We start from the raw sequence: 12,042 nt of genomic DNA on the forward strand, positions 1-12,042 counted from the left end.
TTTTTAATAGCTCCCACAGTCTTAAGTTTTGGACAGTTGATTTGGACACATTCTAGATAACAGTTGTCAAGAAATCAAACATCTTTTTTTTACCAGAATATAGTCTGACCATTTTTCCCTCGCAGTTCGAAGGGCCGCCTGCCGTAGTTTCATCACATGGGCAAAACGGGAGCCTGGCCAATGCTTTGGTCCAATTTCATCAGGGTAAGATCTAAAATAATAATAATAGTAATAATAACAATAATAGCTTATAATTATTGAGTGCCTATATATTCCAGGCTCTGTCCTAAATGTTTATATGCACTAACTCATTTCAACTTCCAACAACCCTAGGGCGTGGGTACTATTATTGTTATCATCTTCCTCATATTACAGATAAGGAAGCAGAGATTAAGTAACGTGGCTTACAGTACACAAGAATCCTTAAATGAAATATTTCAGTGGCTTCTAAGAAGAACCTATGGAGTCCTTACAAGGTTAATATTCTCCATTTCACAGATGAGGAAATTGGTGCAGAGTGGTTAAGTCATTTGCCTAATGCTACACGTTAATAAGCGGCACAGTTAGAATTTAAATCCCCAAAGTTCATGTTCCTAAGCACTTTTTAATATACTCTGCCATCAGGGGCGCCTGGGTGGCTCAGTTGGTTAAGCGACTGCCTTCGGCTCAGGTCATGATCCTGGAGTCCCAGGATCGAGTCCCGCTTCGGGCTCCCTGCTCAGTGGGGAGTCTGCTTCTCCCTCTGACCTTCCCCCCTCTCCTGCTCTCTCTCTCATTCTCTCTCTCAAATAAATAAATAAAACCTTTAAAAAATATATTCTGCCATCAAATAAATTTAAAAATTTTGCAGCATAAAAATATGAGTTTCCCAGGAAAAAAACCAAAGGTTAAATTCACTTGATCAAGTATCAGTAAAGGATTCCACAGAGCCTAACACACTGATTTATCCCAGGTAGAGTGAGATCATGGAGTGGATGCATAATGTCATTGGAATCTCTATCAACATCTACGAAACAGCCAGGGCCGGACTCTCACGTGGCAACATTAGCAAGTGGGTTGGCATACCCTCGAGAACCCTTCTGAAAGCTTCCAGCTGGTGTGGGTGTTGATACTGTCTCAGGAGCCATCATTTCAAATTCTTCTAGCTGTGTTAACAGTACCTATATATACTTGTATAATTATGAAAATATAATTATATAAATAAGATTAATAAAACTATGTCCTGAACCGGGGCTCTCTAAGATGTCTTTCTAATTATTGCTTCAGTGAAAATCAGTGGAGTCCTGTTTTTCTCAATATATTGCCCCCAAAATGCCTTCACTAACATTTTTCACACTGACCTTGGCATATAATATATTTAGTCAAGATTTGGGCACAGAGAAAATTACCAGGATACAAGGTAGGTACATAATCTTTTTGACTGTTCTAGTTAGGCCCAATTCCATTATAAGAGACTCCAAAAAAAGCATTCAAAATCTTTTATAGTGTTCAAATTTCATTGTTAAATTTTGCTTGATATATGGACCATATGCTGGGATTTGAAATATATATGTATATACATATATAACAAAACTATTATATATAAAGAGACTAAAAAAATCTGTTCTGGAATGGCATTTATTATTATTATTATACAAATTTGGCTTTCAACAAATGATTTATCCTGGGCAAAAATTCAGGCAACTCAATTTATTCTACTTCTACAATTTCTTAAGCTAGAATTGCAATAGCCTTGGGAACATTTACAATAGTCCATTTTAAATACACTTATTCATGTTGTCATTTGCTCATTTGTTCATGCAACAAGTATTAATTTAGTGCCTGCCAAGAACATAGCACTGGAGGAAAATATGAAGTATTTGTATACTGTAACCTCTGCCAAAGAACCCAAAAATCACTTCGAAGAAATGCATAAATTACACAGTTAATTAACAAAGTTAGTTACGTGTATTGCTATGTCAAAAAGGATGATGTAGGAAATAAGCAATACAAGTGTTGCGAGAAAGGTAGATCTTTGGAGCTTGAATGATTAGGAACAGCTTTCTGTAGTAGGTGGGGTTTGGCATATGAGCTGGTTACAAAGACAGAAAGGGCCTTCCTGGAGAACAAACCTGCATGGGTAACAGCTTGGGGTTGAAAGTAAAAGGTACATTCTAGACAAAGCAGTTTTCTTTTGGGAAGAAGCAAGAGATATGGGTGCATAACTGCTGGTGTTAAGTTCATGGAATTTTTAAAAAGTGTTTAAGTCTGAATTATTTGAACTTTGTTCTGTGGGTACTGGAGAGTCACTGGAGTCCTTTTAACAGAGAAATTAAACCATGTCATTAGCATTTTAGGTAAGTTGATTTGACAGTATGGTACGTAGGATGATCTTGAAGATGGAAGTAACTAAGAAATTGCTATGGTTAAGAGAAGAAGTAACCTAAATGCCCATCAGTAGGGAATTGACTACTCATTATGATTATGGTACATCCATATAATGGATACTATGCAGTCATAGAAATAATGAAGAAACCCCTTAACTATTGCTATGGAATGATGATAAAAATACGATAAGTAAAATAGCATAGTATATATAAAAAGTATGCAAACTTTTCACTATGCTCCACCAAATATGAAAGACTTATACTCAAAATATGAATAAATAATATCAATATTTTTAAATATATACTGTGGCAATTTATTTGTTATTTATTGACTTGGCTGGTGGCTGCAGGAGTAAAGAGGAAGAGAGGCAGTTACAAGGCAGGTCCTTATAACTTACTAGATACAGAGATAACCAAGAAGTCATATGGGCCTCCAAGATTAGACACCTGAATGGCTGGAAAACTGGTTAAGGGAAGGGGGATAAATGAAGTTCACAAAATGTTGTCTTACTACTCACTCTGGTTCATCCATAGGCCTCCACTCGACATAGTGATAGAATCTCTGTACATTTTTCAACCACTCCCTGAGTATTTCTGTTGTATTATCCACATTGTGATCAGTGGCTGCCCTGCATGAGAGAAAGTACAATATAGCTCAGTTGCCATCCAAAGAAAGAGGGAGACATCCCAAAGACCCCAGATTAATTGAAAGGAGAATGGCCAGTTCTGAGAAGAAAAAAAAAATGTACATATGAAAATGAATCCCTCATGGTCCAAACTAGACAACAGATTCCTGAAGTGAGAGATACTGCTTAAAATCATTTTTGTGTCATTAGATCCTTAAAACAGGGCTCAGCCAATAGCAGAATCAATAAGTGGTTGTACTAAAACTGTATAAGCAGAAAATGAATTAAGAGTAAGCTAACTAATCTTTTTTTGGAAATTTTTCTATTTGGCTTAATATTTAGTTATCCAAGATGTAAACTCTGCCTTTTAACTTCCCTGACAACTACCATCAATTTAAGCAATAATTCAGTTGCATTTTCCTTTCAAGTTTCTTTTCAGATCACAACAAAATTGCTAATCAGTGGTACTGTCATCACACACACTCCAGGGGGAAAAGCAACAGTTTCCAATATAAAACTCAAAAAGCTAAGTTATCTTTACCTATTTTGGATTAATGTTACCATTACTTATACAAACTAGAGTACCTTCAAAAGTCTTCAAATAATGTATACAAAACTGGTTTCTACTGTAAAAGTTTAACAGATTGATCTACTTATAAAGGAGCTTAACTCACTTATTAGAAAATATTTTCAAATTGTATCGCAAAGCAAGCTCATGCTGTATATAAGATACATATCTAAAACAAAGTAATTCAGAACACTAAAAATGAAGAGACATATCAGTTAATTGGGAAAGAGAAAGAAAGCAAGAGTTATAATCCTGACATCAAATAAGGTAGAATTGTGGCCATGACAAAAAGCAATACTTTATAATGCTAAAGGACACAATTCACATCAAAGACACAATAAATGTTAACATTTCACATACCTTCATATAGTACAGGGGTTGGCAAATTTTCTTTAAGAGCAAGACAGTAAATATTTCAGGCTTGCAGGCCATACCCTCTCTGTTGCAACTACTTAACTCAGCCTTTGTAGCAGGAACACAGCCACAAACAATATGTAAATAAATGTGCATTGCTGTATCCCAATAAAGCTTTATGTATAAGAATAAGCAATAGATCTACAGGCTGTAGTTTGTCAACCCTTGATATAATGGAAAGGATGGAAATTGCAAGGAAAAACAGAAACACCAATAATAAGAGATGTTAGCATACCACTTTTTTAAGTATTTTATTTTTTTAATTAATTTATTTATTTATTCATGAGAGACAGAGAGAGAGAGAGAGGCAGAGGGAGAAGCAGGCTCCCAAGGAGCAGGGAACCTGATGCAGAACTCGATCCCAGGACCCTGGGATCATGACCTGAGCCAAAGGCAGATGCTTAACCATCTGAGCCACCCAGGAGCCCAAGATTTTATTTTTTAAGTAATCTCTACACCCCATTGGGCTCCAACTTACAACCCCAAGATGAAGAGTCACATACCATACCACTTTCAGTGACGATGGTGAAATGGGAGGAAGTAAATATACAGAGGATCTGGGTATTAAAGAGGGCACGTACTGAATGGAGCACTGGGTGTTATAAGCAAACAATGAATCATGGAACACTGCATCAAAAACTAATGTTGTAATGTATGGTGATTAACATAACATAAAAAAAAGAGTTTAAAAAAAAGAACACAGCGAGAAAGGATATGCTTTTTTCTCATGTTCAAGTGGAACCTTCACAACAATTGACCAACAATTATACTACACAGAAAGCCTCCACAAAATTGAAAGAATATAAACAACATTCTGTGATAATAAAGCAATAAAACTAGAAATTGGTAATAAAATAAAAAAACAAAAAATTCCAGTAAGAATTCTCTATTAAACAACTATTGAGTGAAAGAAGAAATACAAATCAATTTCAGAAATTCTAAAAATAAATCGTGGAAACACTATGTGTCAGAATTTTTAGATACAATTAAAGCAATGATCACAGAAAAATTCAGTTTTATACCCTTCAATTAATAAAAATAAGTGAGTTAAATTCCTGCTAGGAAGCTAGGAAAAGAGCAACAAAACAAACAAGCATAAAGAAAAAAATAATAAAGGAAGAAAGTCCAGAAGCATAAAACAGAAAAAGGATAGAACTAATAAATTAAAATTTTGCTTTTTAAAAAATTTTTTTATTTTTGTACAACGCCAGTATAATTAACATACAATGTTATGTTAGTTTCAGGTGTACAATATTGTGATTCAACACTACTTTACTCGGTGCTCATTGTGATATGTGTTCTCTTAATCCCCGTCAGCCATTTCACCCATCCTCCCAGCAAACTCCCCTAAAATTTTGCTTTTGTTGAGGAAAACCAACAAAGCAACCATTTATTAATCTATCGAGACAACACAGATATGTAAAATAAGAACTGACAAGGATGCAGGGAATATGATTGGTAGGAAAGAAATTATTTAATTACCTTGCACAACTCAATGAAAAGTAAATTCGAAAACTGGATATAATGGAGGATTTCCTAAGAAGATGCATGTTAGCAAAATTGACTTCAGTAGAGATATAAAACTTAAACAGAACAATTAGCAAGAAAGAAATGAAGAAAGAGAAAAAAGAAAATATTAAGCCCAGATGGTTTCACAGGGGAATTCTACCAGATATCTTAGTAGACTACGTAATTCCAGTGCTATGTAGCTTGCTCTCCAGAGCGTAGGAGAAACAAATGAAAATTCCAAGTTCTTTTAATAATGCAAGTACAATATTAATATCTAAACCTGAAGAAGACACACACACAACTACAGACCAATATCTTTTAATGAATATGCTGCAAAAATCCTCAATATAATATTAGCAAACAGAATCCAAAATCCTATTAAGAAAATATTACATAGCATAGACTAGGATTGTTCATTATAAAAGGAAATCCATTAATATAATTCACATATATTAACAGACCTGAAGAAAAATCATATAATTACTTCTGTAAATGCTAAAAAGGCCTTTAATAAAATTCAACATCTATTCCTGATTTTTAAAAACCACACTGAATAAAATTAAAACAGGAAGGAAGAAAGGAAGGGAAGAAGGGAAGAAAGGGACAGTAAACAGGAGTCATGGAAAGACAGAGGTGCCTGAGACTCTTAAAAGGGAGTAAAAATGCTTAGAATTTATGAGCAATTTAGCAGTCCCTCCTGGAAGGAGAAGCCAGAGCCATCCTCAACAGTAGTGGTTCCCTGGGAACATGGCCTTGGCAAGAGCAAATGAAGAGATGTGAACAGTGGTTGCTTCTTCCCTATATCGGCAATTTCAGTCAATACGATTTTGTTAAATCCAATCTGTGATGGCTTTTGTTCTTCCTATTTGAGCTTTTGGAAGTCACTGCTCTGCCAAAAGTAACAAAATCTTTAAGGAAGAGAATATTAAGAAATGTTCAAGAGAAAAAAATAGTTAAGCAAAGCAGAGTGGAGCCCCATGTTACATAGAGAGTAAATTTCTATAAAACACCAAGTAACTCGAAACTATGTAACTTATGTCATAGCGTATAGAAAAATGGGGGATAGAAGTATAGGCCTAATATTCGAAAATCTTATTTAATAAAATGTATATTTGAACTAAAACTAGCCTTATTGAAAATATTATTCCAAAAAATAGAAGATCAGGATCTGATGCCAATTGCCAATTTGATCTTTCTTTCTTTCTAGGATTTATTTATTTATCTTAGAGAGAAAGAGAGAGAGAGAGAGCATGAGTGGGAGGGAGAGAGGGAGAGAGAATCTCAAGCAGACTCCACGCTGAGCAAGGAGCCCAATGCAGGGCTCGATACCGAGCTTGATCTCACGACCCTGAGATCATGACCTGAGCCGAAATCAAGAGTTGGAGACTTAACCAACTGAGTCACCCGGGCGCCCCTTGATCTACTTTCAAGTCTCTTCTGGAAATCAGATTAGAATCAGCTCCTCCCTTCAGAACAAGGTCTAGAAGGGAGGAGACCCACAGGCCCACCAGAAATTCCACTACCTGGAGAGAGAAAGCAGTAATAGTGTGCAGCTGGTGTTGAGGGACACCAGGTGAGCACCTATGGACAAAAATGGGGTAACATAAGGAGGAAGGGAAGTGGGCCAGAAAGCAATGTGGGAGAGGGTCACGGGCTCCATCTAGCTGTGATTATACTGAGAAGTGAAGAATGTTAGTGACAATCACATCCACTGTGACTCATGGCCACCAGCCACCCATGTCCAGCGAAGTAGCCCTGAAGGGCACTTTGAGGGTCAAACCACTCATCTCACTGTAGGAAGCATATATAGAGCAATTCCTGAAACTGAGAATCAGCTCAAATGGCCATGAGTCTTTGCTCAACATATTATGAGCACGAGTAAATTAAAACAAAACAAAATAAAAAATATCTTGATTGCAGTATTAGCTAAAAATTATGGGAATTATACATTATTCCCAAATTACTGTAAAGTGTAGGAGAATTGCCACAGCATCTACTTCTTTCCTTGGTTTCTGGTTCTTCATTACGCAGGACTTACATTCTCTTTGCCCTCCCTGCATTGATGCCTTTCTGACTTTTAACAAAGTCGGTCTCACTGTATGAAATTTATTTTCCTGCTGTCCAGACTAAACAACTCCAAAGTCTGTTTAAGGATCCACTATTCACAAACATCCTCAGAAATGAGCTGCTTGAGTGTACGCAAAGACAAAGGTGTCTAATTAAAAACAGAAGCACAGATTTAAAATACTCTCCTTATGGAGTGAAAACAGTTTCCTATTCCGTTACTTCCCCAAATTGTTAAGATGCTCTTTGTTCTCAGGCTTCCTGGGAAATGCACAAATCCTCCAGCTGTGGTCGGAGGTCCACGGACACCGGTGTTTGATGTGCAGCGTCAATCTCCTGCACTGTCCCAGAGGGAGAGCCGTGTTGACCCCACCAGCCCACTGAGGAAGACTTGCATTCCCCGCTCCAGACCAACTGTCCCGCCCCTCCACTCCCCTGGCCCAGGCAAATAAACAGAAATCCAGGTAGACACTTCTAACTGCTGTCTTTTTCATCCCTCTGACCGACCCCCCCAACCCGGGCAAAAAAAAAAAAAAAAAGTGTTTCTGTTTGAATACTCCATCACAATAGCCCGAGGGCGCTGGTCTAGTCGGAGGGTTGGACAGAGAGATAGCAAAGGCACAGATGTGAGGTCCCGGGAGGAAACAGGAGGCTTGAGTTAGCGGCGCTATTTTCAGAGCCCTGCAGCACAATGCAACAGTGTGATGCCTATCCTGTTGAGAGTCTCCGTAAGGAACTAGACACAGACAACGCTGCAGCGGACGAGGATTTTTCCATCAAGGTAAGAAGATGAGGAGTCAGAATGTGTGACCCCCTTCAGGGAAAGTCGAGGCATCTCTCCCAACTGAAAACTCTTTCCAGTCCCACAGAAAAAGAGCCTCGGGTCGGCTTGCTTCTCCCATCAGACCAGGAAAGGCACCCGCCAAGGTAACAGACGTCGCTCAGGGGGTCCTTGAAGAAAACAAATGATGTGAGGAGACATCTGCAGAGGTGATCTGCATGGGACTGCCAGTGGCTAGTCAAACTCGTGGAAACACAAGCAGGCACTAGCTGGAAGAACACGCTCCCTGGAAGCGAAGCCTGTTGATATTTGCCACAATGCTCCCAGCTGAGTGCAGGTGCGCTTAAAACAACAAGCCCCTCCCTCGCTTCCCTGGGGCTCTCTGGCTTGGGATAAGACAGCAAGGTGCACTCAGCTCTTGAGCCAAGCCAGTCCTCACATAATTAATCTTCTTTTAAGGCCGTGATTCGACAGTGGCTTCCCTTTACCTCTAAAAAGCACCAAGCCACCAGCAGGTCTCCCTCCACCTTTGGCAGAGCTGTCGCCCCAATATGCCCACAGTGCTCGTGATCAGTCCCCTCTCTGTGCATCGGTACTTCCTGGCTGTCTCTGGAGCTAGTATTTGAAATGGAAGAGCTGGTAGACACAAGTGCGACATCCACGTGGCCTCAGAGGAATGTTTGGGCCATTACTCACCATAATGCTGCCTGCCCATCCACTTTCTCTCGGATTCTGCTTCTAGGTCCCGTCCCCTCTCCTCTAGCTGTGCCCATCAGCAAAGGCCCTTGAGTCTCAGATTCAAAGTCACATTAGGACAGAGATAAACACATACTGCAAATGCAATCAACAGCAGAGTGCAGGGCATCTCCTTGGTGAAGGAAGTCCCCCGGGGCCAGCAAGTGCACTGTCACTGTTAACAGGGAAAAGTGAGAGCTCATAGAGCAGACTAATAAATAAACATGTCTGCGGGATGATACAATTTTACTACTTGGCTGTGTCAAAAAAGAAACATTGCGATTTCTCTGGCAATGGCTACACACACTGACATTTCTCCTTGTTCCAGAAGGTCAGTTTTCATTCCTCAGTCTTGGCTCTTACACTAACAGCCAACTTGAAATAATTAGAACTGACTCATTTATTTTTACCACAAGTCCTGAGCTTGTGAGGGCTAAACTCAACATCAGTGAGCGTGGCGCCACCTGAGCCATGGTAAAGATGCAGATTCGCTCTCTCAGCAGGTGAAACACAGATGTTGAGGACACAGTACTCCTGATTACTTCCATCTGCCCTGACCTTCTGGGATTGTTCTCAGCTTCCCTGCACCCCAGAAAGCCTAGACTTCTGATGAGATAGAACAACAGGACTGCAATCAGTGGGCCAGGATGAAGGCAACACTGAGCAGTGCCTGCTCTTTGCTGCCCCAGAACCTGCAAAATACAAACCCCAGAGGCTCACGGGAACAGTGATGGAATGAATAGCAAGGTTAGTCATCACCTCGACGATTCACGCCATGACTAGTAAGTTGGCAAAAGTGAATTTTCCAACTTGGGACTTCAAAAACTGAACTACCCTCTTAACTGCCTCAAGGAAAGACTCACCAGTGTAGAACATAAAGAGCTCCCACCTAAAAATAAGGTTCCCTTTTTGAAGCAACTAATGAAATTTTCTTCAAGAAAGCTTATGTCATCAAGTCCTACCACCTCAGTCTCTGCTCTCAGGAAAGCCTCACCAGCAACTGCTCTGCCAAGGGAAAGAGATATGCTTAGCCACTTGGCAAAATATGCTGATGGATTCTTGCTTCTTGGTTACTGTGTAGAGTTGTTTAAAGATTTAGAATCTGTCTGCTGGGTGAAAACTAGATCTGGATACGGTTAAGGATATGGACATGGACTGGGGGGCTGGGGATTTCTCCCAACAAAAGCCTTTTCCTAGGTCTCACCAAGTCAATCAGTAGCGATTCTTCCTAATGAACTAAGAAATCAGGAAAACTCACTTCTCACGAAACCCTCCTCACCAACAAAATAAATGTTTCTACTCCCTCAAAATCCCTCCTCGATAAGTCCCATTTTTATCCCAGAAACAATCATAGGCATTACACATCTGAAGACTGGGTAAGAGTGATGTAAAAAAAAAAAAACCTGTTTCTGGAAATGAAATCAATCGATGAATCAATTTCATTCCTAACGGGTAGGAAAGAGAAATGGTAAAAATTGCCAATTGACCAGTTAAAAGTTAATTCAAAAGCCCAATACCATCGTATTAAAGTGAAGAGGAACTTAATTAAACATTACAGAAGAGCCATTCCTTGACACTTTTGATTCTGAGGTATGGTTTGCCTCTCTCAATGTCAAGAACCCCTCACCTGTGTGTCATGCACTATCCCATGTTGAACCCTATAATTAGCCCAGGTAGCATTATTTTTATCTCTCCATCATATAGAAGAGAAAACTGAGGATGAAAGGCTATGACTTGCTCAAGTCATGCAAATGGTGGATCTTAGAGCCTAGACATTTCCTTTCAGGCCTCAGATGCCCATCCCAACCCTAGTGCAAACTCCCCCAGCACGCTCACCCACAGAGAGTGGAAGTACGCCTGTCGGATTGGAAGGAATTCTCTGTCTTGTCAAGGAAATTAATCAATAGGACCAGAGTGATCATCTCTGAATGAAAGGATGGACTTGTTCCAGCAGGAAACAAAGCAAGAAAACAGGAAGATCCATTAGTTCCCTATGAGCTTTTGTTCTTAACTGAAGTAGAGTTGGCACACAATGTTACATTGGTTTGACACAGTGATTCAACAGCTCTACACGTTATGCTGTGCTCACCACAAATGCAGCTAACATCTGTCACCACGCTTTGTTGAGGTTCGCTTCAGCATCATTTTCCTTGGAGTCAAAACTCCTGGAATTCTGTGCAAATATCAGCGGCAGTGTCTGAGACAAGATAAAGATGTTTCTCGTTTGTGTAAATACTCTTTTTCCTGTGTTTCTTCCCCTTTGCCCTTTGTTTTTTCTTCACCCTGCTCTTTTTACCCACTCCTCATTTCCTTTTTTCTCTTCTTTGCTGGATTTTCCAGATCTGTTGAGTTTTTTGTTATGTGGGTGTGTCCTAAAGAAATGGAATTACCAGTGGAATATATTCCTGCATAGACAACAACTGGAGTCCTGATACTAAAGAGAAGACACACAGGATCTAGGGACACATTCTCCGGGAGCCCTAAGGCTCTCCACCCCCCAAACACCTCAGGCTGGATGGGATGCCTGAAATCTCTAATTACACATTGATTCTCTACCCATACTTCCGGCATTGCATTTTTCTGTCTCTCTCCATTTACCAGATTCTCTTCCCTGAGGATAGGAGCATCCAGCACCTAAGAGAGTTGACTGTGTAAAACAGGCACTAACCATGGGCCTGGTGAATAAATGAATGAATGAAGAATTCAAGAAAACTTTCCCCAATCCAACCCAAATGCCTACAAAGGCTGAACACAGATAACGTCAAGGAGTGAAAGGGACCATGTATGTATGAGAAGGAACACCTGCAGGCTCCATCAGATTGTTGCCATGTTAGAATGTGTGTCTAGAAAGGCTAGATTTTTCTGTTGTTTCAAGAGAAGTCAGATATCCAGATTTTAGAGATAAAGGTCTGTTAATATCCTATAAGAACTGTTAGGCTGAAATGCTGTGAACACGTTCCGGCCTGACAAGGGATCTCT

The 12,042-nt window shown here is 39.6% G+C and overlaps 1 protein-coding gene across 1 annotated transcript in view; it reads right to left on the reverse strand.

Moving 5' to 3' along the window:
• Positions 1-12,042, reverse strand: part of COLGALT2 (collagen beta(1-O)galactosyltransferase 2) — a 106,389-nt gene that overhangs the window by 44,674 nt on the left and 49,673 nt on the right. Inside the window, exons 2-3 of the mRNA XM_027613716.2 lie at positions 2,885-2,995; positions 94-211 (exon numbers count right to left, since the gene is read on the reverse strand). Coding sequence (XP_027469517.1) covers positions 94-211; positions 2,885-2,995 — 229 coding nt within the window. The remainder of the gene's footprint in view (positions 1-93; positions 212-2,884; positions 2,996-12,042) is intronic.

This window comes from Zalophus californianus, chromosome 10, assembly GCF_009762305.2.
Source record: "Zalophus californianus isolate mZalCal1 chromosome 10, mZalCal1.pri.v2, whole genome shotgun sequence".
In the NCBI taxonomy this organism is placed as follows: domain Eukaryota; kingdom Metazoa; phylum Chordata; class Mammalia; order Carnivora; family Otariidae; genus Zalophus; species Zalophus californianus.